This window comes from Microtus pennsylvanicus, chromosome 11, assembly GCF_037038515.1.
Source record: "Microtus pennsylvanicus isolate mMicPen1 chromosome 11, mMicPen1.hap1, whole genome shotgun sequence".
NCBI classification, from domain to species: domain Eukaryota; kingdom Metazoa; phylum Chordata; class Mammalia; order Rodentia; family Cricetidae; genus Microtus; species Microtus pennsylvanicus.
In genome coordinates this window covers 62,084,969-62,111,636 of record NC_134589.1, presented here as the reverse complement: position 1 = coordinate 62,111,636, position 26,668 = coordinate 62,084,969, and the positions used below count along the sequence as shown (strand labels likewise).

The window sequence follows — 26,668 nt, the reverse complement described above, 5'->3', positions numbered from 1 at the left end:
TGCCTTCCACCGGAGTGGAGCTTGCCCCTTCAAGCCCAGGTCAGTGAGGCTCACTGGTGTTAGTGGCTCCTGAGTTTTATCAGTCTGGCTCTGGTGTGTGCGTGGGTCCCTGTCTTGCACAGAAGTGCATCTCGAGCATGGAAGGCTGACATATGGTGGGTCCCCAAGGAACCCAACCCCTCAGTCTTGTTCTCCAGCGCTTAGTATGTCCCTGCATAAATGCTACCATCCCCCTTTCAGGGAACTTGTAAGCAGCTTCCTGGGTGCTCTGGGCACTTGTGTTTCTCTGCATCTTAGTTCAGGTCTGACTTATCAGACGATGCAGTCTATGAGGATGAGTCACAGCTCTGGGCTTCACAGACACCAGTCACGGTCAGCAGCAGTTCCCCTTCATCTTCCGCCCTGTTTGGGGGGGATGAGGTCCCCGTGTCAGTGAAATTCGCAGCTGATCGTGAGAGGGACCCTAAGGACCATATCGCCCCATGTTATCCACAACCCCGCTCTGCAGAAATGCCTTTTTGATCTCCCTCGAGGGGTCGCTTTTCCATTCCTCCAGCCACACACTGCACCCCAGCTTTCAGCAGTGGCTCCTTCCTTGGCAACAGCTCCGGCGAGTGGATTTACGCCCCAGCGCTGTAATCCGGTAGCTAAAATCGCCCCCAAGACATCCAGTCACCACCCCTCAAGCACAGTCGTCCAAATTTCTCCGACTCTCGGATGCCTTTCCCGGCGGCCAACAGCCGGCCCCAACTGTCGGGAGACTCTCCGGAGCTCGCACTTGTGTCCCGGCTGCAGACGCCTAGCCCAGGGGTCTACCCTTGCTCGGTCACCCGGTCCCCGCCCCGCCGCTCCTCCTGGCCCCGTTACTCGGCCGGGGTTCCCACCGCGCCACGTGCCCAGCCCTCCCCACGGCGCGCCCCAGGCCCGCCCCGCGAGCCGAGCGGCTCGGCGGCGGCGGCGGGCGCGCAGCTCGGGTTTCGGCCCGCCCCCGGCGCCGGCGTGACCCCTCCTCCGGGGCGCGGGCGGGCCAGGCCCAGCTGGCCGGCGCCCCGCCCCGCGGCCGCGGCTGCGGACGCTATAAGAGGGCGGCGGTCGCGGCGCGCCCTGCGCGGAGCCCGGAGCGCGATGGTCAGCCGCCGCGGCGCGGCAAGATGCTGGATGGGTCCCTTCTGGCGCGCTGGCTGGCCGCGGCCTTCGGGCTGACGCTGCTGCTCGCCGCGCTGCGCCCTTCGGCCGCCTACTTCGGGTAGGTGCCCGCGGCGGGCGGCCGCGCGAGGGCGGGCGAGGGCGGCGGGGCCGGACGGGGGCATCGAATCCGGGGCAGCACCCGCCAGGTGCTCTGCGGGGTGCACGGGTGGCTTGGAGTTGTTAGTTGGCAGCGAGCGCGCCTCTCGGTCCGCAGGTCGTTGCCCGCCGTGCGTCCTAGAGGTAGAGGGGCCGGTGTCCCCGACGGGCTTGCGAGGGGCCGCGGTCCACGGTGACTCCCGAGTCGCCTCCGCCGCCTTAGGCCGCGGTATTCCTGCCAAAAGGCTGGAGCCTCCCTGGCCCCTGCCCACTACCCCCCTTCTCTCCTGGAAAAGTTAATTTAACAACAACAAAAAAACACGTACAAAATCCAGATGTTCCTTGCACTGAGCCCCAAAGGGGAGGAAAAAAAAACCCTCCAAGCTGGAGAAATTTATTTTTCTTGCGCTTTCTTCTGGCGCCCGCCCGAGCCCGGCTCCGACCTCGGCCCTCGGGAATACGTCTGGGAGACCTGGCCCGGGGGGTGATCGCCGCCGCTGTCCCGCGGGGTTGCCGCCCGTACTCGCTTGTCTCTGCGCTAGCAGTTTTGCCGCGTTGGTGGGCATGTTTCTTCGCCTTTAGTTCCTTTCGTCCCTCCCCTTCTACTCCTTTCCCAGGTCTGGGATGCCTGAACCCAGCGATCTTTAGAGGGATACCCTCTGCACTTTGAGTTCGCCGAGGTCCTGGGTGGCACCATGAGAGGCAGCGTCCCAGCTTTCTCCGCCCTCCCTGCTTCTCACCCCCGCACTGACCCCCGGGAGCCCTGGTTGGCCCCTCAGGTCGCAGCCCTGGTCCTAGGTGCCCTGAACTGCTCTTGGGCCGCCGCCCTTCGCCGGTCACCTGTTCCCTCGCCCCTGGCTGCGGTGCCCGCTCGTAGCTTTGTGGCCGGCAGAGGGCCCCGTTGGTCCAGGAATCTGGCACCCGCCAGGGCAGGGAGAGGCGGCTGGGCCGAGAAGCCCTGCAGGTGTATCCTGTTCTCAAAGAAAATAAAATATTTTCATGGGAAAATTTCCCTTTGTGTTTTTCTTTCTCCTCGTTTCTCCTTGTCTATCCATTTCTTCTGGGTTGTCTTCCAGGGTCAGTTCCATGTCTCGGTTCCCAGGGTCTCTCCCACCCTGGCTTCCCTGGCTTCCACTGTGGATCCAGTCCCTGGGCCTTGGCCTGGCACGCCCCTGCACGCCATCTGTGCAGCCCTAAGCCTCACCCGCGGGCAAGAGGGAGGGCTGAGGATGGCCGTCTGGCCACAGGTCCGCGGTGAGTCACAGCAGCCCATCAGCCAGCTGTGCCTTCTTCTCTTCTGGCCCAGCCGGGCTCCTGACACGCCCTGGACTTGCATGGGCGGCCACTTGGCTCCTTCTGGGATCTCTTGCTGCTGGCCTTGTGGCCCCAGGATTCAGATTTTACAGATGATGGGGTTAGGGTACTGGCTGCACTTCCCCTCATCAGTCTCTCTTTCTCATCCTCTCCTTGTTGTCTCTAGACCTTGTGCCTTGGTGAAGTCTTCTGGCTAGGCTGCTGTAGGGGTCTTGGCACCCTTTGATGCAATGGCAGGGTTTAAGCACAGGGCAGCTGGCTCCCAAGCAGGTAGGGACTGAAGACATCAGTATTGCTATGGCTTGGGTCAACCTCTTCCTAGCTCTCTGCCCCAAAGGGCTCCTCAAGGAAAGCCAAGTGCTTTTCTCCGGCAGCTGCCATAGAGACCCACTTTCTTGGTTTGGAGGAAGAACTCTAATAGATCAAAGATGAGCAGAGTGGATACCTGTTGAACCAAGAGCCGGGGAGGATGGCTAGCTGACTTGGGCCTCTCTCAAGCTGACTTCTGAGGAGTATGTATTGTGTTGCTCTTTGGATGTTGTTGTTGTATGTATGTATTGTTGGGGGCACAAGGTGTGTCCTAGGCTGTTCTGTGTCCAGGGGGGCCCACCCCTGCCTCAATCAAGGAAGGAGATGAGTCTGGAAACCCTGAAAGGCCTGGCGGCCTGGAGCTGGAGGGGGAGCCTGTGGGTGCGACCGTGAGAATGTGCTGTGCTTCCCAACTAGAGAGGGAGTAGAGAGTAGGGAGAAGGAGTTGGAATCTGGGGCTCTCCTCTCCCTTCCCCCTCTCCAAAGCTCTGCCTGGCACGGAGGCTCCCAGGCAGGAACACGGCTCCAGTTACAGCCCAGGAACCCAGAGAGGAGAGGCTGGCCCGGGGGAGGGTCACGTGGCTACAGGAGCCCTCCCCACCCCCTCCCAGAGCTGCAACCCAACCCTACAGCGCTGGCTGCCCTTCCCTTCTAGAGGCCTCTGGCCACCCTGCTGCTGGACCCCTCCAGGCTGGCCACCAGCCATGGGGAAGGGGCTCCCCTCTCTTCTTCCCTTGGCTCAGCTTTGCATCCCAGTCGGTTGAGCGGATCAGCAGGTGGCAGTTCCAGTAGTTTCTTCCAGAGCTGCTGCCTGCTGCAGGCCTGTGTTCCAGAGGCTGGTCGGAGGTCACATGTGGGTTGGGGACACAGACACAGACCCTCTGGAGGCTTTGCTTCGTTCGCCCTCTACCCCTCTCTGGAAATCGACCAGTTAGAGGCTTGGTGTGAGCCGCAGCGGTCAGGAACAGACCCGGGACTCTGTTTCCCGCTAAACTGCCCTGGCATCTAGAAAGGAGGCCCCAGACTAAGTGGAGGTAGGGATTAAGAGCTCCTGCAGAGGCCTCTGGGAGCTCGGAGACTTTGTAAAGAACTAGGAAGGTGCGTTATAAGCCTTAAGACTCGCTTCATTTCTCTGTTCTGGCCATGTGTGTCGATTTCTCCCAGGAAATGCCTGTATGTCCCCTTCTGAAAGGCACCCTCACTTGGGATCACTAGGGACTCTTTGGGGCTGTGTGGGATCAGAGCCTACGAAGGCCCTCCTTTTGTTATTGAATATAACTCACATCCCTAGAAACTCCCCCAGCTCAGTGGTTTGGGGTATATTCACAAAACTGTCAGCCGTCACCACTGTCTAATTCCAGAACATTTTCCTCACCCCAGAAACCTCATACCCACTCAGCAGTCACTCCCCGCTCCCCTCCCTCCAGCCCCTGGCAACCACTAATCTTTCTGTCTCCATGGATTTTCCTACTCTGGACTCCTTGTAGAAGTGGGACCATGCGCTCCGTGGCCTTTTGTGTCTGGCTTCTTTCATCCGGTGTCGTGTTTTTGGAGGCTCATCCATGTTGTAGCATGAATCAGTGTTTCACTTCTTTTTATGGCCGAATTGATTATACAACAGTCAAAAAAGCAAACCTGTTTGTCAGTTGATGGCTCTTTGGGTTGTTTCCACCAGTTGGTTATTTCTAGTGATGTCGCTGTGACTATGGATGTACCCCCCGCCCAACATATCTGTGTTTTCAGTTCTTGGGGAGTTCCTATCTAGAAGTGGAATTGCCAGGTCCTCAGGCAATTCTGCTTTACACTTCTTGAGGAACTGCCAAGATGTTTTCCCAAGTAGTTACAATATTTTATATCCCTCCCATAAAAGTACAGGGGTCCAGTTTCTCCATGTCATCACCGCCCACATTCTGATTTTTTCATTGTTATTTTTAATTCTAGCCATCCCAGCGGGTGTGAAGCGTGTCTCCTTGTGGCTTTGATGGCTGACGGCACTGGTTGCCTTTTGTAGGCTTCATGTTTGGTTGGCTGGGTTTTCGTTGTGTTTTTGTTTCTTTCTTCTTTTTTTTTAGACGGGGTCTCTTCATTATTTAGCCCTGGCTGTCCTCGAACTCACTAGCTAGTATAAACCAGGCTGGCTTCCAACTCAGAGAGATCTGCCTGACTGTTCTGGAGTGCTGAAATTAAAGGGATTAAGGGCCATGGCTTTTGTAGGCTTCTTTGCATCCCTCCTTTGGAGAACCATCTGTTCAGTTCTTTTGCCCTTTTAAAAGTTGGGTTATTTAGTTTGTTGTTGTACATGAGAGCTCTTTACATATTCTGGATCTCTCCTAGAGAGAGAAGTTTTATTTTTTGACTGGAGAGCAAATGGGTTCTTTTCATCCCATACACAGAGGTGGTGGCAATCCTTACCTGCCGTTCTTGTGCCTGCCCCGGCCTGACTGTAAGGGTGAAGGCGGCATCCTTTATTCAGAGGAATTCTGGGTGTTCAGGAAACTAGAAGAGAAAGATCCCCTCAGGTCAGAAGGGCAGGAGCCTGGAGCCTGGATGGGAGTACCCTGTGGCCATCTGCCCAAACCTGATGGCTGTTTGGACTAGAGGCACCCAGTAGCTCCTAGAGTCAGGGAAGGCTGGGAAGGGTTCCAGACAGGATGCTGGGCCTGAGAGTGCAGTCTCCCCGAGCTATATGGAGCCTTCACTGTGTGTGTTGAGGCAAGAAAGAGGTTACAAAGAAGCCAGGGGTCTGGGTCCAGCCAGGAGCCAAATAGGCATGAATTGAGGAATCCATGGAGGCTTAGGGGCAGATTGGAAGGTCAGGCCTAGGTCAGGGTTGGCAGTTGTACTTGGGGTCAGGTGTATCCACGGAACTGCTGGGCTCAGAACACTCCAGGATGCTCACAGGTCTTTGGAAGGTCGGCAAAGTGTGGCACCCAGGCAGTGGGGCTTTGCAGGGCAGCAATGGGAGCAGAGAGGATGGCCTTGGAGGCCTCTGCCAAGGGGCTCTGTGGGTGAGACCTTTTGGCAGAGGATTAGGAGGAACCAAGAGGTGGATGAGGAGAGAAGAGCTCCCTGTGGCCTGCTGAGGTGGAGGTGGAACCAGCATTCCTTTGCAGCTCCCTGAACAACACCCTGCGCCCCCCCCCCCCAAGTGGCCAGCTGAAGTTGGAGTTGCCTGGCTTCCCAGCTAGGCTGTGTGGCAGTTGTGGCATTAGCCCCAGGTAGGAGCTGGTTATCTTCATTCTGCCTTAGCAACCCCTTACACCCTCCCACTCCAGTTCCCCGCGAGTCTCCCATCTGCATGTTCCTGGAATTGGGGGCAGGTTTTGCCTTGGACATCCTCACACCGGTCGAGCTCAGACCCTCGGACTAGTGTGTGCAGTGTCCCTTGTGTGTCTTGAGGGAATGGGAAATGGTGTTCAGCAGCAGTGTGGTGGGATTTAAGGTGAGGCCAGCCCGGGGCCACCTGGCCCCCCTCAGCTGTGTGAGCAGATGTCCTACTCACAGCCGGCAGCCGTCTGGATGGGGAGACAGCTGGCCTAATCTTACTCCTGTCCTCACCATACGCTCTGCCTCCTGCCTTTGTGGCTCAGGGTGCCTGTCCTGGCAGGACCTGGTGGTAGGTGCCGGGCAGCATTTAGGTGGCCTAAGGCCCCAGGCACCTTCTGCCTGAGCCTTTGCCTCTCTGCCAACTCCCAGGTTTGGCCATCATGGGTAAGGTGTGCAGGTAATTTGTACCCTAGGAAAGAATGTACAAGGATAGATTCCTCCCGGGGAGGCCCTGAACCCTGGAGTGTGATGAGCTGATAAGGGGTAGGTGGAGGCGGGGTAGCCAAGCCCGCCTGGCTCCTTGCTGGAAAGACGACACCTGTTGACAGGCTCCCTGCACTTGCCCTCTGAGTCCAGCCTGCCGGGCACCCGCTGCCTTTGTGTATTGTGCAGTGTGGCGGGTGCCCTGCTGGTGCCCGGCTGGCTGCAGCAGGCTCTGGGCAAGGCACAGTTGTCTGTGTAGTCAGGGAAGCTTCTGGCATGAGCCTTAGGTGCCTGTAGATGAAGCCAGGCCCCCTGAAGCACATAAGTGAACTGTTTGGGGTGGGGGGAGATTCTTGCTAGGAAATTGGGGTGAAATCAGCTTTTGCCTAGCTTACTGTTTCCATGACAGACCAGATGCGTTGCTCTTTGCCTGATTCAACTCTGGAGCATACAGGAGAGTCTCCTATGAGTCTCTTCTTAGCTGTTCACTGTATCCCCTAGGTTCTAAGGTCAGTGGAGGACCCTCTGTTCCCCAGGGGGTGTCTGCCTTTCTTATTGATCTCATAGTCTAGCCTGGTCTCCTACCCTGACTGGAGTCCTGACTTCACCTACTAGATGCGTCTTAGAAGAGGTGTGGCTGCCCGCTCCAAGCTCATGGCTCCCCAGCTGGCATGCCACCCTACCTTCTGGCATGTCTGAGGTCATTATGAGGAAGTGGCCTGGGCATGTGGATGAACACTCATGGGCAGCCATGCTCTGTGAGGCCAGCTGGGAAAATCAGAACGTACACCTATGGCTGACTGCCCCCATGGCAGGTGTCAGGGGATAGGCTCACTATCCTCGCCGATCTGGGTGGCTGCAGACTGCCCTGCCCCTGTGACCCACAGGCCTGGCCCCTCTGGCAAGGTCCCTGCTGGCCCTATGCCCCTGCCCACAGGAGGAAACCCAGCTGCCCAGCTGGCAGCCTAAGTACCTTGGGTCAGGCAGCCGGACGAGGAGATGGAAAAGGCAAGCCGCAAGTTCTGCGTTTGTTTTTCATCTCAATACCTGAGGTCGGAGCAGCTAGGGGAAGTGGGCTGGAGGTCTGGCCCAGGACAAGATGCTTGCTAGGAGCTCCCAGAGCCTGAGGATATTGGGGCCATCTGCGTCCTGGCAGATGGGGATATGGAGATGGGAGCACCCTAGTCACAAGGCTGGGAAGCTAGGGGTATAGAGCTCCAGGGAGAACTGCTGTGTAAGGTCATGGCTGCTGAGGGGCGCACAGATCTCCTGCTTTCATTGCCTAAGGCCTATGGCTAGCCTTTCTGAAGGCTGTTGCTGGCCACAGAGGTAGCTGTTCTGGGAAGTTCTGCTCCTATCTTCTTCCCAGGGGTCCAGCACAGCACTGGGGCCCCACAACATGCTTGCCTGTGATGGATGGGGTCTGCTGGACAGCACCTTGGATCCCGGGGTGGTAGCTGGATGGTGCTTGTCTACCCCACAGTCCCCAGGAGCTTGGCTCCTCCAGGGCAGTGGGCAGTGAGGGAGGGAGACTGGATGGTTGCCCATTTGCAGCCTTCGACCAGTGTCTCTGTGGAAAACATCTCTGGCCTTGTCCTGGGCGCATTGCCACCCCCAGGGACTTGGAGGTACTCGGGCTGGAAGCTGGGCTGCGGGAGGGCGGAGGGTTAATCTCAGTTCCGTCTCTCAGTGCTGGAATTTGTTTTGATTTTGTTTCACACAGAAATTAAATGCTGTCTGGCGGAGCTGAGGTTTCCTCGGCTGGGCGCTGTGGCTTCTGGAACTGTACCCTTGGCTCCCTCCACCCTGGCCCAGGAGAGAGCTGGTTCCCTGGCAGGGTGGCCCAGGGGTGGCCTGGCTTGTTGGTGGGATGGAGGACTGTAGGAGCAACTCTGGGGGCTTGCTGCAATAAGGGGGACTGCCCATCTGTCTGCCCTGCTCCTGTTTGGGGGAACAGCTTGGGCTTCAGAATTGAGATACGCTTCTGTCTTGGGCTATCCTCAGCTCTTGATCACCAGCTTGTGCTCCACGGAGGCTCCTAGGCCCTTCAGCTATCACAGCCTCAGGCCCGTCCAGGACTCAGGAGCAGTCACTGACTATGAGCTCTCTAAAGAGCTAAAAGGGTCTCTCCGCTAAGTTCCTGCAAATCAGTGAGGGGTGGGTTCTTGGTAGCCCACCTCTCAGCACCCTCGGGGATCAACAGTCTTACATGGGTTCTACTCCGTGGGACTTTGTGGGTTGGAATGGCAGTTTTGTCTCATGTGGTTCAGGGTGCTACAGACGTCTTCCTTCTTTCAAGCTGGTCTTATATCTTATATGGCTGCCACTTGAACGATGGAGAAGGCATGAAAGCCAGGTTGGGATGGCTTGGGTTACTGGGGTTGTGTGGGCATCCCCTGGAGACCATGTTGGGCTTCTTGCCAAGGAAGAAATCTTAAGTCAGGTCTGTTTGTGGCTAGGTTGGGAGCTGCTGTTGGATCCCGGTCTTATCTGGCTTCTCCTTCTAGACAGTGCGTCTTGGCCACGTTACTTTAGCCTCTGTCCTTCAGGGTCCTGCCTGTGTATGGAGTGAACACACTGACCGGTACCCATCAAAATGAGAACATCTGTGGGCACAAGTACCTTAGTTGCAGCAACTGAGATGGACCACATCTTGTTGAAACCAGTTGAAGCTGGATTTGTGTGTGCGCGCGCGCGTGTGTGTGTGTGTACACATGTATGCCTGTGGGCATGTGTAAAAGTGCGTGAACGAGTGTGTTTCTTTGTGAATGCGTTTGTGATGTATGTGTCTTGGTATGTGTATGAGTGCACCTGTATGCATGTTTCTGTAGGGTCGCCCGTGTATATTGGTGTGTATGTGCATATACATGTATGAGGATAGTTAATGTCAAAACTATCAAAAGCCAATAAGATGAAGCCCATAGATATAGACCCAGAAAGATTAAACAGTGTTGGCTTAGAGCCTCTCACAGGAGAAAGGACAGCCCAGGCCAGTGCCTGCTACAGCAGGGAACACTCAGTGCAGACTTCCCAACAAGCACTAGGGCCCCGAAGCTTGTAGGACACCTGATGATGACCTGAGTCTCCAGCACAGCCCAGGGTCCAGCCTTGCTTGGACTTAACTTATTCTGAGCTTGAGACTATCATGGCTACAGCAACCTGACTACCTGACATGGGAAACATTTCTGTGGGCTGTTGTTGGATTCCAGTCTGTACAAGTGACTACACACCAGCGTGGTGTGTTAATGCAGCAAGAATTTGTTTTCTGTCAGTTCTGGAGACTAGAGGTCTGAATTCAAGGTATTGGCTCTTCCCGAAGGCGCCTGTGCAAGTCCTTCCTGTCTCCTCCGGGGACCCTAACTGTTTTCTTACGTGTAGGTGCACGCATACATGTGAGTGTGCATGTAGAGGCCATGTCCACACCAGATGCCTTCCTCCACACTGTGTTTTGAGACAGGATCTCCTGCTGAACCTGAAGCTCGTCGGTTAAGCTAGATTGGCCATCGGGACCTAGGGATTTACCTAGCTCGGCCACACCACCTGAGCACTGGCATTGCAGATGCGTGCCACCATGCCGGGCCTTCACAGGGTGCTGCAGTTTTGAACTTAGGTCCTCATGCTTGTACAGCAAGCCTTGGACCCACTGAGTCATCTCTCTAGCACTGCTTACAAGGACGCCTTCTGCTCATTTTGGGGGCCTGGACTTCAGGACTCTGACCTTCATGATAGCTGCAGATTCCAGATGACTCCTTGAGGCTCTGGGTAGATGTCTGTCTTGTGGGGTCACCATTTACCCCCATCTCCATGTTTTATACTTCATCTCACATTGTTCATGTCAAAGACAGCAACCAGCACACAGCCAGGGTAACCAGGCACGCGTGGAAAGGCAGCCACAGCCACACCAGGCTCTAGAGCACTGCACTCTTGCTTGCTGTGCTTTAAGTAGAGGGTGGGGGAATTACGATGAAAGCAGATAGGCTAGGAATCTCTGTACAAAGAGAACCCACAAAAAAACTGACCCAGCAGTTTGGAAACACCAAACAACCAGGGGGGAAAGTGCCAGTGACAGATGGATTGAGAAGCAGATTCAAAACAGCTGAAGGGAATTAGCACGCTGGGAGCCGGTCAGAAGAAATTACCCAGAGCTGGTGGAGAGGCAGACAGATGTGGGACAGGGGCGCTACCTCCCTGCTGGGAAGGTCCAGAGCAGAGGAGAGAGCTGAGCCGGACAGGGCTGGTGTTCCGAGGGAAAATAAAGCCATGCAGAAGAAACAGTGGATGGGTAAAACCCAGACAGAGAAGAAGAGTGAATTTCACAGGATTTTATTCAATTATGGCACATCTGTGAATACTGAGGACAGTTGTGGAAGAGCCAGAGAGAACAAGGCACACATGACATGATGTTCATGGGAGCCAAGGGGCTGACACTCACGTTGGCGGCTCTCCCACCCCATCCCTAGAAGTACAGAGAGAATGGCCTCTGTGAAGTGACAGGGGAGACGATGCTGACTGGAGCCCGATGTTTCCTTGGCCCTGAGCTGTACCTAAAGTACATAATAGCACATCCTTGGTGGCAAGGATGTGAACAGGTGACCTACACTTGCATTGGGCTTGATGAGTTACAACCTTCTGTCAAGGAAAGCTGAGAAAATGGGGGGGGGTATTAACTACTAAACTGCAAATGAAAAGAGGGGAAGTTGTGGGGGAGTCCCTAAAATGAATAAAGAGAAGGTTTAAAGCAGACAGGTGTGGTTCACACCTGGATGAAAGAAAGCAGCAAGCCAAGACCGTGACCTTATTAGGGTCAGCACTCCACGGTTAGGCTGAGCAAACAGCAAGTGAGCAGGCACAGTGTGACGAAGGCTCCTAGTGAGACACCCATCAAAACATGAGGATGTGGGAGTTGAGAGTATGAGAGGAAACACACCAACTCGGGCACAGACAGCAGGGGAATCTAGAGAGACAAAACGCGGACCAGTCTATCAGGCATAGCCTTGAATTGTGAGGCACAGTCTGTGTGAAAACCCAAGACTGTGACTTGGCCCTGTATAGCTGTCTGAACTGGTGATGTGGGCTCTGTAGGATGAACTCAGATTATGAGTTGGATTCGGCTTCTGACTCAGGCTCTGTATGATCTAAGGCTGTGACCCGGGCTCTGTATTGGTCCATGGTGCTGTGACGTGGGCTCTGCGTGGCCTGCTGGGGCTGGAGATGAAGCTGCAGGTTAGCCATGACTAGAATGGTGACCGTTGATGCCTTCTGTGCTTGGGTTTGAGGTGGAGTTAGGCTTGGAAGCACTGAGCGGAAGTCCGTCAGGAGGAGTGAGAACCTTTTAAGCAAAGACAAAGGCAGTCGTGGGAAGACAACTGGCCGTGGTAGAGTCGCACTCCTGGAGGCAGAGTGTGGCCGTGGCTGCACCGGATGAAGGGCCAGGAGAACTCAGAAACCCTGTCTGATGATGTAAGGTGGCGCAGCTGCTTTGGAGAACACGCTGACAGTTCCTGGAAGGTCCCTGGCCCAGCAATTCCATCCCAGGGACACACCCACGAGCAACAAAACAGGTCTGCAGGATCTCTAAAAGGCAGGAACAATCCCAGCGCCCATCCATCAGTGAATAAACAAGCAGCATGTCCTTCCACACAAGGGAATGTTTCCTACTAAAGTAAAGGCCTCTCGATAGTCTTTATCGTGGGTGAGCCAGGAGAACGTGACCGAGTGAAATAAACCAGCCACAAAGGACAGCCGTGTTCTGGCTCCATTCATGTGAAGTACTCAGTTGGGGAAGTGCTTCCTGTGCAAGCACAGGGCCCTGGATCCCCTAGGACCTGCGTTAAAAAACAGGCATGAAGGTGTGTGTGTGTGTGTGTGTGTGTGTGTACCTGTTACCCCAGGGTTGGGGACACAGACTGGAAGGTTCCTAGGGCTTGCTGGCTAGACATCCTGCCCTCCTTGGCAAGCTCTAGATTCAGTGAGAGACCCTGACTCAAAACATAAGGTAGAGGGCTGGCAAGATGGCTCACCAGGTAAGGGTGCTGGCTGCCAAACCTGGTGGACTGAGTCTGAACCCCAAGACCCACATAGTGGAAGGAAGAAAGCAACTTCTGAGAGTTGTCCTCTGACCTCCACGCATGCTCCGTGTCACACAGACACTACCACCACCCCACACAAAGAAATTAAAGTTTTTAATGTTTTTATTTTATGTCAATGCTGTTTTGTCTGCATGTGTATATGTGTCCCACGTACATAAAAGTATCCATGGAGGCTAGAAGAGGGAGTCAGATCCCCTGAAACTGGAGCTACAGACAGTTGTGAGCTGCCATGCAGGTGCTGGGAACTAAGCCTGGGTTATGTGTAAGAACAATAAGTCCTTTTAACTACTGAGCCATCTCTCCAGCCCCAAAATAAATAAATGTTTATCCAAGTAAATGTTTCTGTTTGTTTGCTTGTTTGTTTATTTTGAGATAGGATTTTAACACTGTAGCCTTGGCTGTCCTAGAACTAGACCTAAAAATCGTCCAGGCTGGCCTCGAACTCAGGGATCTGCCAGCCTCTTGTTTCCCAAACCCTGGAATTAAAGGTGTGCACCACCACACTCAGTTATGGAGGAAGTCCTGAATTTGATGCTATTATTACACGTATCTGTAAATGATACATCAACAGTCCTTACGTGTGTGGATTTAGTGGGAGGTGATTTATATCCCAGTGTGAGTGTGACAGGTGACAAGAGAAGAGGTGTGAGCAAAGTGGTGTGCGAACTCTTCCAAAGAATTGGCTCAAGCCGATCTTAAATTCTTCCATCGGATGTCAGCTCTTCCAGGGCATATCAACAGAAGGTTCACTAAGAACTGAGACTCAACAGAAAGAGCATGGAAGAGAAGGGCACACAGGTGAGGCCCCCAGGCAGAGTCTAGTCATGCAGAAGGTAGAGCCACCCTGACCAAGGCGAGTTCTCTGGGCTTTGCTTCAGAATAAAGGCACCGCCAAAGCTGTGGCCTTCTGTGCCTCCCCTCTGCAGATAAGGGGGGTGTTCACTCCCCAAAAGATGCAAGCAACTCTTGATTATGCGTGGCTTTCACTGACGAGTCTGGAAGGAGACCCAGAGAGCTGTTCCACCCTGTTCAATGTGTCTGGTCCTGTCACGAATGGTGTGATGTCAAGAGCTGGCCTTTGATGTTCCGGAGTGACACAGACTGTCTGGTTCAGCCTCGTAGACACTGGGAAGATGCTAGCTGCCTCATTTCCTTCATGAAGTGGTCCAGAGTCTGGGCACATGTGTGGGTACCTGTCCCAGCTCTTGCCTCTCTGTTCTCCAATGTCTTTGGGGTCATTCTTGTGTCAGGTTGGCTGCATCTGGATGACAGATTTGTGATGTTGATTTGACTGTATTTCTGTCAGTTCTTAGAGGGCTTGGCTGTATGTTTTTATACCTGCTGCAGGGGCCCAGATCAACTCTTAGCTAGCCAAAGACCACAATGATACAGGCTGGGAGGCTGAGTGTGGGATACAGTCAGCTGATGCCGTGACACTATGCTGAGGGTTCTCACCGCTATATGGAAGCAAAGGGAAAAAAGTGGCATTGGGGTGGAAAAGATATCCTTGCACAGTTAGTGGGAACATAAAATAGTTAAACCATTCCTGAGGAAATTAAAAATAGAACCAGCCCTCTCCCTTCTGGAGGTCTCAAGGCAGTGGACTCACTCTGTTCAAGAGCCTGTCTTCCTACATGCTCTATGAGGGTGGGCACTGTCCAGCTTCTGTTCTGTGCTGACCTCACTGGCTCTGCAAAGACTGCTCCAATAGTCACCCTGCAGTAGATAGGTCTCGAGCTTCCTCCTCCTTCTTCATGGAGATTTTGAATCTTTTTACCAACTTCCTGCCCAGCACACCTGGTAACCACTGTCCACTATTCTGTCTTGAGCTTTCTCTCCTTGCTCTTCCGAGTGCACTTGTCTTTCTGTACATGACTAACTCCACTAACATATGATCTTCAGTTCCTAAACGAATGCCATAAATAAGCATAAATGACATCAATGACATGATCTCCTGCGTGATGCGGGTGTGCCGTGCTCTTGCTGTCTGTGGAGAAGTTGATGGACACCAAGGATGCTTCCATTTGTCCGTTCTTGTGACAGTGCAGTAAGCAGAGATGTAGGTGTCTTCGACGTAGTGAGTCCATTTCCTTTAGTTGTATGCCCAGTAGGGTAGCTGGAGCGGTGGTTTGAATGAGCATAACCCTTAGGCTCATATGTTTGAATATTCAGTCCACACTTGGAACTGTTTGGGGAGGATTAGGAGCCATGGCCTTGTTGCAAGTGGGTGTATCACTGGGCTTGGAGGCTTCAGAACCCCATGCTGTTTCCAGTTACTGCTCTGTCTCATGGTTGTGTCTCAGCCTTGGCTACTTCTCCAACACCATGCCTGTCTGCCTGCTGCTATGCTCCCTGCCATTAGTGATCATGGAGTCACCCTCTGGATCTGTGAGCCGCCAATAAACTCTATAAATTGCCTTGGTCATGGTGTTTTATCATAGCCCTGTAAGAGTAACAAAGACAGGATCTTAGGATAGTACTAGTTGGTTTTTGTCTTTAGGGACCTCCCTGATTTCTTCCACAATGGCTATACTAATTTCCATCCTTCCCAGTGGTTCTTATTGAGGTTTTGATTGACGTTTCCCTAATCATGAGGAGCAAGGAATGTTTTCCTTGTATGAGGTCTGTTTTGGAGTCATCTCCTTGGCTAGTTGCTGTTGTTGTTTTTGTTTTTTGGTTTTTTTTATGTGTACTGGTGTTTTGCCTGCAAGTGTGCTTGTGGACCGTGACCATACAGCACTGAAGAGAGCATTGGGTTCCTAGAGATGAGTTACAGACAGCTGTTAGCTGCCATGTGGATGCTGGGAATTGAACCCAGGTCATCCGGAGGAGCAGAGTGCTCTCAATCACTAAACCATCTCTTCAGCCCACCTTGGATAGTTTTCAAGGGGTTATTTCTTGCTACTAAATTGGACATTAGCTCCTTAAAGTGTTTCCTCCTGCTCTGCTGGTGTCTCTTTCCCTGTGGATTGCTTCCTTGTCCTGTAGAAGCATCGTGCCTTGATACGGTCCTGTTTTCTGTTGTTACCTCCATTTGGTGTGCTTATAGGGCCATGTGAAGACAACAAACAAAACTACCAAGATTAGTCATTTCCCTTGTATTTTTAGTAGTTCGTTTAGACTAGGATTTAGGTAATTGTAATTCACTTTTGGTCTTCATCATCTTCTAGGTTCATTTATTTTATTTTATGTGTATGGGTGTTTTGTCTGCATGAGGGTATGTATACCACACACATGTCTAGTGCCCGTGGAGGTCAGAGGAGGGTGTCAGATCCCCTGGATTTATGGATGATTGTAAGTCACCATATGCATTCTGGGAATTGAAACCCAGTCCTCTGCAAGAGTAACAAGTGCTCTAAACCATTGAACCGTCTCTTCTGAGACAGGGTCTCTGTCACTCAGACAGGCCTCAGTCTCACTTTGTAGCCAAGGGTGACCTTGAGTTCTGATCCTCCTGCCTCCACTGCCCAAGTGCTGGAATTACATATGTGTGCTCTCATGCCCGATCTATAGAACCCATGGGTTTGTATGCCAGACAGGCACTCTGCCAGTGAAGCTGCAACCTCAGCCCCCTGTGTAACTCACTGTAATTGGTGTGTGTGTGTGTGTGTGTGTGTGTGTCTGTCTGTCTGTCTGTCTGTCTGATCAGAATGAGGGACCTATGTGTAGACAGATACAGAATCATAGACAGACATGGTATGTATGGACTTTAGTTACCAGAAAGACCATGTAGAAAGAGAAACCCACACCCCTGCCTGGAAAGATGTGTGTGCCCAGCTGGGTGACTGTGCTGAGCTGTGCAGCTGGCTCTGTCTGCCATGTTAGGCCAGACACCACTAGGGCTGGGCGGCAGCTGCATTGAGCCTGGCAGCAGGTGCTCTGTGTGTGGCAGGCAGCTGGTCCAGTGGGTAGGGCCTATGCCATGCCAGGACAGGATACAGGGGATGCTGTCTGGGCTCCAGGGCCACAACCTCTGGGTAGACAGCCATAGAGGCAGGCACTTGCCACGTGTTTGCAAAAAAGCCATCTTTGCCCAGGGACGCACACAGCTGTGCGGGAAAGAATGTGCTCCCCCTCCCCAGGTGGCCTGTTCTGAGTGTTTCCCTCTGTCTCCAAGCCTGTCTGCAGGCTGCTGCCATCTGTGGGGCATTGGGTGGGCTCCGTGTTGGCACAGGGCTGCTGCTCACACCAGGGCACAGTGGACGAGGCGGATCCAGCCCTTCCCTACTTCCTTCTTGCACACTCTTCCAGCACTGCATTCTGTCACGTGAGGGCCATGCGGCACAGTGACTTAATATCTTATGTCCCGAGAAACCTATGGCATGTTATTAGTCCAAAATGCATGGAATGTACCCACCCTCTCAGCATCCCAGCTCAGGCCAGCACACACTGGAGCCTAGCTTAGTGGGTCAGAATCAACACCAAGTCTGTTTCATCATAAGCTGACCTCCTATGTCACTTCTGAGCATTGGTGTTCCTCTTAGGATCCTGGGGCCAGCTGCAAGGAGCTTTGTGCCACACAGTGCACAGGAAAAGCAGAAAGCAAATCCACAGTGCCATCTTTCCTGGATTCCTGTCACTTTTGTGCCATTGTAAAGTCAAACTTTTCTAAGTGGGGACCTTGTCTTGGTTAGGGCTACTATTGCTGTGGTGGAGCATCATGACCAAAGCAATTTGGGAAGAAGAGGGCTTATTAGGCTTATTTCTCATCACCGTGTATCAGGAAGTCAGGACAGGAAATCAGACAGCAGGACCCTGGAGGCAGGAGCTGATGCAGAGGCCATGGAAGGGTGCTGCTTACTGGCTTGCTCCACATGACTTGCTCAGACTGCTTTATTATAGAACCCAGGACCCCAGCCCAGGATGGCTCCACCCACAATGGGCTGGCCCTCCCCCATCAATCACTAATTAAGAAAATGCTCTACAGGCTTGCCTATAGTTGATCTTATGGAGGCATTTTCTTAGCTGAGGTCCCTCCTCTCCAGCGATCCTAGCTTGTGTCAAGTTAACATAAAACTGGCCAGCACAGACCTTCTGGAGCTCAAATCTCTCCTTATCTCTCTTCTTCTCTTCTCTTCTCTTCTCTTCTCTTCTCTTCTCATCTCCTTTCCCTCTTTCTGTTTTTCTGTCTGGGTCATGTCTTTTGGCCCAGGATGACATCGAACTCATAAAACTCCTCCCTCAGCCTCCTAAGTGGTTGGGATATTTGGGATCTGCCTGTGCCATCTGGTGTTGGCTTTTTTTTTTTCAGTGAAGATGAGCACCTGTGATCTAAGAGCAGTTGTAGTTTATTTTTTTAAAGTGTTTGTGTGTTGGGGGTGGGGAGCACGCATGTGTGCCACAGAATGCATGTGGGTGTCTCATGACAACTCTCAGGAATTGGTTCTCTCCCTCCACCATGTGGGTTCTGGTATCAGACTTAAGCTGGCAGGCTTGGCAGCAAGCGCCTTAACCTGCTGAGCCATCTCATTGACCCCTGCACCAGTCCTCTCTTGTGAAATTTTTTTTGACAGGTTCTTTCTGTGTAGCACTGGCTATCCTGGAACTTGATCTGTAGACCAGGCTAGCCTTGAACTCACAGAGATTTGCCTGCCTTTGCCTATTGAGCGCTAGGAATAAAAGCATGTGCCACCACTGCCCAACTATTTTCATTATTTTTCAACTAATACTAAAAAAAATTGTGTCGACTAAGGGGGAGTCAGTGATGCTTTCATATTGCAGGTGTTGTTTGGTTTTGAAGACTAAGCAGTCTACTAAAATACCTTAGTTCTTCCATTTTCAAAATCTTTCTAGCTTTTTGGGACACAGTGCATTACTGCCATCTATTATGTTGGTGACGTTTGCATCCCAGTGTCTGAAATACCCAACAGAAACAACTGAAGGGAGGGTGTGTTCAGGCTCACTGTGTCAGAGGGTTTCAGTCCGTTGTGGTGGGTGAGGCGTGGTGAAACAGTGTGGCCGAGGCTGTTTACCTCACTCTGGGTCAGGAGGCCAAGGATGTGATCCTCGCCACCCAAGGCCACCCCTACGGCCTACATCAACCAGCTGAGCCACACTTCCTGGAGCTGCGGAAGGCTCCCAAAACAGTGCCGCCTGCGGGAGATCAAAGCATGAGCCCAGGGCATTTTACACACGGAGCATAATGCAGTCACTCTCAGAGAGCGTTGCACTAGGACCTCTTCTGTCTGCTTTCTGTGATTATCCACACATGTGTGCATACGCACACATGTGTGCACACACACGTGTGCACACACACACTCACACACAGTCATAGAGTTAGGTTTATTCTGGGAAATAAGTTGCAAACAGCTTTCAAGATGGTCTGCTGTCCTTTTATTTCTGGGCCCTTTGCAACACCCCAAAAGTTTTTAGTTCTTTTAGGTATTCAGATACATCCACCCCTTACACCCACACTCAGTCTCAGGGAAGGACACACTTCATCTTAGTGATCTTATGACCCTTCATCTTTTCTTCCAGCGCTCACGTGGGCTATTTTTGCGTTCGATGCTGGTCTCCTAGCAACCTTGCCCTGACTAGGTGGTCCCTGCCTCCTTCCAAGCCCTCTCACCCAGACACTACAAGCCCCCAAATCCTAGCCCTGTTTCTGTGCCCCTGAATGTTGTCATTCTGATGACATGCCTTCCAGATATCTGCACTGAGTCCATCCAGAGTAAAAAAAGGGGTTCTGAGAGAAAGTCAGCCCCAGCAGGACAGTAGAGGGGCAGGCTAGCCCAGACAGGGACCCTGGTCTCTTCAAGTCCCTGTTTACATGGTGGAATTCAGGGGCACCCTGTCTTCAGTCCCCTCAGGCAGAGCATGAACTGATGCTGTCTGAACATGTCCAGGCTCTCCAGGCATCAGGGGATACTACACAGTGTCTTTCAGCATTCGTTCCTAGCCCTTTTTTCCTTTCTGTTTTTGCTTCTTGTTCGTTGTTCCCCTCTACCTGTCTAAAAGCTAGTTCTCCACATAACCCTTAGGTGCCGCTAACAGTGAAGGTTTGGGTCTTGCTTCTCCAGGGGCCAGTGTGCCCACGGTCCTGAGGCCGAGAGACTACCATAGTCAGATCACTTGGCGTCCAGACAGGCTTCAGGGGGTCAGGGAGAAGAAGGGAGTCCAGGACACTGCTGGCTGGTAATAGCACAGGGGAGGAGGGCAGTATGGACACAGCCTGGGGTCCTGGCCCCTTTGCCACCATAGTCCTACACTGCTGTGCTCTCAAGAGAGTGACTGGGGACTGGTCTTTCTCCGTCAATGCTAGAGTCACCCGGAACTGGCGGGACAACTGCAAAGCTGTTAGAGGCCATGCCTGGGCACCAGGAGGGCCTTGGGTTTCACGGGGGTCCCTTAGGCATTCTGTAGGGGGCAGGGCAGTGCTGATAGGTGTGAGAGCAGGCAGCTTCAGGGAAGGTCTCTATGCACTACCTGATTGGCTGAGTGTACTGGTTCCTCTGTTCCTGGGAAGACAGCCCAGACAGTCCTCCCCCACTGTGACGGATACTCACTCTCTCCTCTCTGTCCCTAGACTAACAGGCAGTGAACCCCTGACTATCCTCCCCCTGACGCTGGAGGCTGAGGCTGCAGCCCAAGCACATTACAAGGCCTGTGACAGGCTGAAGCTGGAGCGCAAGCAGCGTCGCATGTGCCGCAGGGACCCGGGTGTAGCCGAGACGCTGGTGGAGGCCGTGAGCATGAGTGCCCTGGAGTGCCAGTACCAGTTCCGCTTTGAGCGCTGGAACTGCACCCTGGAGGGCCGCTACCGAGCCAGCCTGCTCAAGCGAGGTAAGCTCTCGCTGGCTCCCCTTCAGCCATACCCTCCAATCTCTCCCTGGCACGGGTGTGCAGGTGGCAGCTTACCATCAGCTTTGATGGAAAGCCTCAGGCCTCCGGCAAATCCTCCTCCTTGCCCCTTCTTCCACTGGGCACGGGAGCTCATGGGAGTCTCTTCATAAAAACTGGAGACCTGAGGGAATAGGGGTTAATTCAGTGGTAGAGTACTTGCCTGTATATGTAGATGATAGATGATTGATAATAAATAGATGATATATAGACATGGTAGGTAATAGGAAATATACAAATAAATGATTGGTAGGTAGATGACGGAAGATAGGTAGGTGGATGGATGGATGGGTGGATGGATGGATGGATGGACGAAAAATTATACACAGGTTAGTAGAGACCTAAGGTCTAAGGCTGGATTTGTCAAGGACCCCAGGGACAGGCCAAGACTTTGGGGACCTGGTTGAGATCCGTGACCACCAGGCTAGAGGTACCACAGTAGGCACTGAAGCCTTACCCACTCCCTAACCTGTCCTACACTACTGAAACCTCGGCATTTCTCTCCAGGTGCCTACCAAAGGCACATGCCCTAACTCCTAACCTAGCTAGCACACATGTGAAACTGGGCTGTGGGTTGCAAAGCTGCCGTGCCTGCCTGTCCACTGGGCCTCACTAACTCAACTGCTGTCCCCAGGCTTCAAGGAGACTGCCTTCCTCTATGCCATCTCCTCTGCGGGCCTGACGCACGCACTGGCCAAGGCCTGCAGCGCAGGGCGCATGGAACGCTGTACCTGTGACGAGGCCCCTGACCTGGAAAACCGTGAGGCCTGGCAGTGGGGTGGCTGTGGAGACAACCTCAAGTACAGCAGCAAGTTTGTCAAGGAGTTCCTGGGCCGGCGCTCTAGCAAGGATCTGCGAGCCCGAGTGGACTTCCACAACAACCTCGTGGGTGTGAAGGCAAGCTGGGTGGGGCGCAGGGCAGGATGGGGGGCATTGTCAGGTCTGAGAGGAGCTGGGCCTCAGTGAGCATTTTAGCGCCAGGCACTAAGTAGACCTACATAGGGCAGGTGAAAGCGGCTGGGTCCAGGGAGGCTGGGCATGGAGTGGATGAAGAGCCGGTGACTAGCTGGGGGAGTGTAGTGGGAGTGGGTGGGGCCCAAGAAGAAGAGGGGCTGGGAGGGGGCAGGAGCTGGCTCTTGTAGCCGTGCAGTTCCAGCCAGGCAGGGTCCTGGAATCCTGCTGAGCTACGGGACAGATGGGGTCACTGGTCATGGAGGTGCCGCGTGGTGGTCGAGGGAAGGGTCTTCTTCACTCTCTGCTCCTGTTCCTGGCAAGGCAAGGGCGTGGGATTGTCTCTCTGGACAGGCTGCCCCAGAAGCTGATGGTTTGTATTCTACCGGCTAAAGTGACTTACAGAGTCACCACAGAAGGAGAAGGTAGCCACAGTCTAGTAGATGGGAGGTTCCAAGGAAGAGCTAAGGGTACAGGACCATTTGCCCAGAGTGCCCAGTAATGTGTGTAGCCAAGACTCTGTTCTGAAAGATGGAGACCCAACTCTGAAAACAGGCAAAAGGGGGATTTTAGTAGCTCTCTAGAAGGCCTTTGGGGAGCATGGCCAAACTCTGGAGTTGCTTGGCCTCTTGAATGTCTTGGATATCACGGCCCTGAAGCTCCTGGTTTACCTTTGCTGAATGGGAACAAGATAGAACCCCAAGCACCCCCACCTCATCTTTGAATGACTCAAATGTTAAACTCTAGCCTGCGCTTGGGAAAACAGGGTCCATACCCTTCTCGGGAGCTGGGGGCCTTTCCTCCTCCCCTTGCCTGGCTCTGCATCTCCAGTCTAAGGAGGACAGCAAGGTAATTAGAGCCCGTCCTGCCCTGAGCTCCTTGTTATTGAGTAATCGGAGTTCTGAATCCCCCACTTATTAAAGGATTGGTCTGCCTCCTTTGCAGCCAGGGCCTTCTCAGGGCTAGGCTAGTGGGGAGGGAAGCCCGGGAGGGCAGATTCAATCTTCAAGGCCGAGCTGTTCTTTTCTTTCCTGCTGGACCCTCCCTCCCCACCTTACCCTTTTGAGCTATTAATGAAAAGTCAGAATGTGTGAACGTGCTCCCTCAGCTTACTGCTCCCAGGCAGCCGCGCTTTAATTAAATCTGCCCTGCTTTCTCAGGAAAGCGTGCTTAAGTGGGACTCTGGTTGCCTGGCAGGAGAGTGAGGAAGTAGCTCCATTTCTTAATCCCTCTCCAATGGACGCTCCTGGGGGCCAGCTTGGGAGCTCAGCTTTGGCTTAGGGTCCACCTAGGAAGAGGTTCCCCCCTCCCTGACATTCTTCTGCCCCACAACTCTCTGAGATTTGAAACAGCATTTGGAAGGACCCTGGGCATGAGAGGCCAGGCAGAAGATCCCTCAGGCAGAGCCCTGAGAAGGGAAGGGCCTAGCCAGGGTTCCCTGGCAGCTTACCCAGACCTGGAAGTTTGGTGTTCAGTCATGCCTGCTCCTACCTATGGCCATGGGGCACGGGGTGCAACCTCTCCTGGGAAGTCAGCCCTGGAAGTTCTCCTAGGAGCAGCGTTTTCTTAAGAAGTTACCTTTCTTGAAGCATACTTTCCCCCCTTCCTGTGCATCCGCATCCACCCCTCATAGGCTGACCCTCAAGGGGGTAGGGCTTGGGTTTGTATGTCCTCGTGGAGCTGGGTACTGAGGAGGGTTGTGGTCGGCCTAGACAGCCCCGAGGGAACCTTGTCTTCACCGGCCCAATGAGCCATTGCTAAGATCAGAAGTAGGAGTCCCTGGCAAGGCTGGAATTATTGATGGCAGGGCAGGGATGGTTATAAGGTTAGCCAGGAAGTGTCTCAAAGGGGTGTGGGCCAGCCTGTGCTCATAGAGGCGTAGAGGTCCGTCCTGGAAGTCAAGGCACTGGCCTTAAGGCCTCTGTCTCCTGGCAGTCCTGATTGGAGGGGAAAGAGCCAGCCTGTGATCCTGGCTGCTGGGCTTCCTGTGTGCTGCACAGTGCTGACCCCTGCTGGCCAAGGGTTGCGCGGTGGGCAATAAAGGTAGGCAGAGGTTGGGGCCTCTCTGATGTTTCTGGGCCTTCCTGGCAAGCTCCTCATGCTTCCACTCCCCACTGCAGGTGATAAAGGCCGGAGTAGAGACCACCTGCAAATGCCATGGCGTGTCTGGCTCCTGCACGGTGCGGACCTGTTGGCGGCAGCTGGCGCCCTTCCACGAAGTGGGCAAGCACCTGAAACATAAATATGAGACGGCGCTCAAGGTGGGCAGCACTACCAATGAAGCCACGGGCGAGGCCGGTGCCATCTCCCCACCACGGGGCCGGGCCTCTGGGTCAGGAGGTGGTGACCCACTGCCCCGAACGCCGGAGCTGGTCCACCTGGACGACTCACCCAGCTTCTGCCTGGCTGGCCGCTTTTCCCCTGGCACTGCAGGCCGCAGGTGCCATCGTGAGAAGAACTGCGAGAGTATCTGTTGTGGCCGTGGCCACAACACCCAGAGCCGTGTGGTAACGAGGCCCTGCCAATGCCAGGTGCGCTGGTGCTGCTACGTGGAGTGCAGGCAGTGTACACAGAGGGAGGAAGTCTACACCTGCAAGGGCTGACCTCAGGCCCCGTGGCCCTGCCACGAGGGGCATGGGCTTTGTACACAGCACCAGAAGAATTCTCCACCCGCAGGAGCTGACCCTGGCCTCTGCCAGCCTTTCCGCAGGGGCTGTAGTCACTTGCACACAGTGCACAGGATCTTAACCTGCAGAGAGTGAGCCCTGCAGGGCCAACCTATCCTGCTGCGTGAGGCACAGGTGTCACAAACAACACAGAAGGTCTGCAAGGAAGGAGAGGTGCCCCTAGCACACTTGGGCCCTGGTATGCCGACAGCTGGTTGGCTGTCTTCCTTCTCAAAGGCCCACAGGGCGGGGCTGGCCCCTGTCTGGCCTCCTCAACCCTTTTGCTTATGCCTTGGGCCCGAGCTTCCTCCCCTTGACGCGAGAGCGTTGCAGTAATGCTTTCTCAGTTGCCTCCGTCCCTGACACACCAGTCCCTAGAGTACAGCCCTTGTCAGGGACCAGTGTGTCGACTGCCCCCTCCCTGCCTCTTGGCTTCCTCTGAGGCTTGGAGGGCAGGTGCACCGTCATAATCACATGGCTGCCCTTCTGGGCCAGCAGCCTGGTGCCAGCACTGTCTTCAGAGAGCCAAACCACTAGGAGAGGGCAGCCACTCCGTCTCCAGGGCCCAGCCTCTGGCCCTCTGACCCTGAGCACTTCCTTGGAGTATCAGAGACTTTTAAATTATTATTATTTAACTAATATAGTAATTATTATTTTCTCTATCCCCTTGCCTCCTAATCTGTGGCTCTTTCCTCTGACCTGCCTCAGGCCCAATCAAGCCAGTCTGGGAAGCCTCGCCTTCCGTCCCTCTGTACTGTCCCTGCTTGCTCTAGTTTGAAACCACTAACTCAGTGTCATGTTTGGAAAGAAATGAAGCAATGGGCCTAACCATGGCCCTCAGGGCTTTTGGGAACCTCCCCCATCCTACCTTACCTGGGGTTCAGAGGCTCTTGGTGTGGTTCTGTACCCTGCAGGTGTAGTGACCAGGTTGCTGGATATGGATTGTGGGGTCTTGGGTGCTGGAGGCATGGGCGTGGTGACAGAGGCAGGATTAGCTTTTCGAATGTCCATCTCAGGAAGCCACGCTTGCTCTGTGTCACCAAGGGAGGTATGGAGGGACAGACACACTTGCTGTCACCAGGTCTTGCTGATGTCTACACTGAGCTGGTGTTGGGTGTGCGTGCATGGGTTGTGTGAGAATGTGAGTGTATGTACTCTGACCTGTCGTGGCCAGCATCCAGTTGGCCTGTGCCCTCTGCAATATGGTGACTCCCTGGCTCCCAGGAAGCCCAGCTTTAGGTTTGTGTGGGAATCCCGTGGCTATGTGGGCTAGAGTGTGGGCAGTGAGGCAGGAACTACTGAGGAAGGGGTGGCTCCCCTGGAGCTCCAGGGGTCCAGAATGCCCAAGCCTGGGGTGGTGGTAAGACTGTGTCTTAAAAGGAAAACTATTTATGTGGATGAGGGCCTCTGGTCCCTCTTGGATGTGTAAATAGCAAAGTTTATTCTCCTGTGGTTTATGATAGCCCACCGATGAATGCCACGTTCCCAGGATGAGAATCTGAGTGGCATACGCAGTGACTGGTGGGTGGGAAGGGCACCCCGCACTTCTCAGAAGTCTGTACCCAGTCACGCTGTCACTACCGTCTGGAGCTTCATCCCTGTTAGCTCCAGAGAAAGGAGCCTGCCAGTTCAGAGGAAGAATATTTTTATCGAATACCACATTTAGCTCTATGTCCTCAATATTCAGAAAAGTATTTTTTAAAACAAGGCAGAATGAAAATGTCTGCCGGCTGGTTTGTTTCTGTATAAATATATACTAGAATGTCTTTCTGGATGAAGCAACTCCCACAGGCCAGAGCCTCTTGGATCTTCTCTTCTGTGGGCAGTCGGGTGAGCAACTGCCCCGCTCCCTCTGGCCACCCAGTGTATGCTGGCTCCGAGGCCTGCTGCCGGCCTCCCTGGCAGAGTGACGGACACACAAGGGAGCGCGGTCTGTGTGTGGAGTCCTGTGCAGCCTGTGATTTCTCTACCTCATCTGTGTGGCGAGTAGGTGTGAACCTGAGTGACTGCAGAGAATGTATTTATTTAACAGCTTTGTGTAACAAAAACAGAAACAAATGGAAACACTAAATAAATGTATTTTAAATTATAGACAACCTGAGTCTGCTGTTTTCGTAGAGGTCGTGGGGGAGCCTGAGAGGACAGGGAAGAAGATGTGGTAAAGGCGTGGGGGGGGGGGTGCGGGAAGAGGAGGGAAAAGGAGGCCTGGAGATGGGGAGAAGGGTTCAGACTGAAAAAGAATATGGGAGGAGGAAGAAAAGAAAGAAAAAGTATCTTTCTGTCAGGAGGACCCAGGGTGAAGAGACTTGCTAACCGTGAAGGATTGACCACCCTAGTCTGTGTGGCCATCCCAGATGCCAGTCTCTGTCTCCTGTGCTGAGGCTGGGTGGGAATTGAGGCTCTTCAAGGAAGCCTTCTTGTGGCCTAGAAAGGGACCCTCCTAGGTCTATGAACTAGGTCTAAGGG

The 26,668-nt window shown here is 53.7% G+C and overlaps 1 protein-coding gene across 1 annotated transcript; it reads left to right on the top strand.

Moving 5' to 3' along the window:
* The first annotated feature begins 1,068 nt into the window (after positions 1 to 1,068).
* Wnt9a (Wnt family member 9A) lies at positions 1,069 to 26,294 on the top strand. The gene is made up of 4 exons (XM_075992387.1): positions 1,069 to 1,246; positions 20,272 to 20,528; positions 21,220 to 21,482; positions 23,657 to 26,294. Exons 1-4 carry the CDS (start codon positions 1,152 to 1,154, stop codon positions 24,137 to 24,139), a joined length of 1,098 nt encoding a protein of 365 aa, XP_075848502.1. The 5' UTR covers positions 1,069 to 1,151; the 3' UTR covers positions 24,140 to 26,294.
* Positions 26,295 to 26,668: the final 374 nt, after the last annotated feature.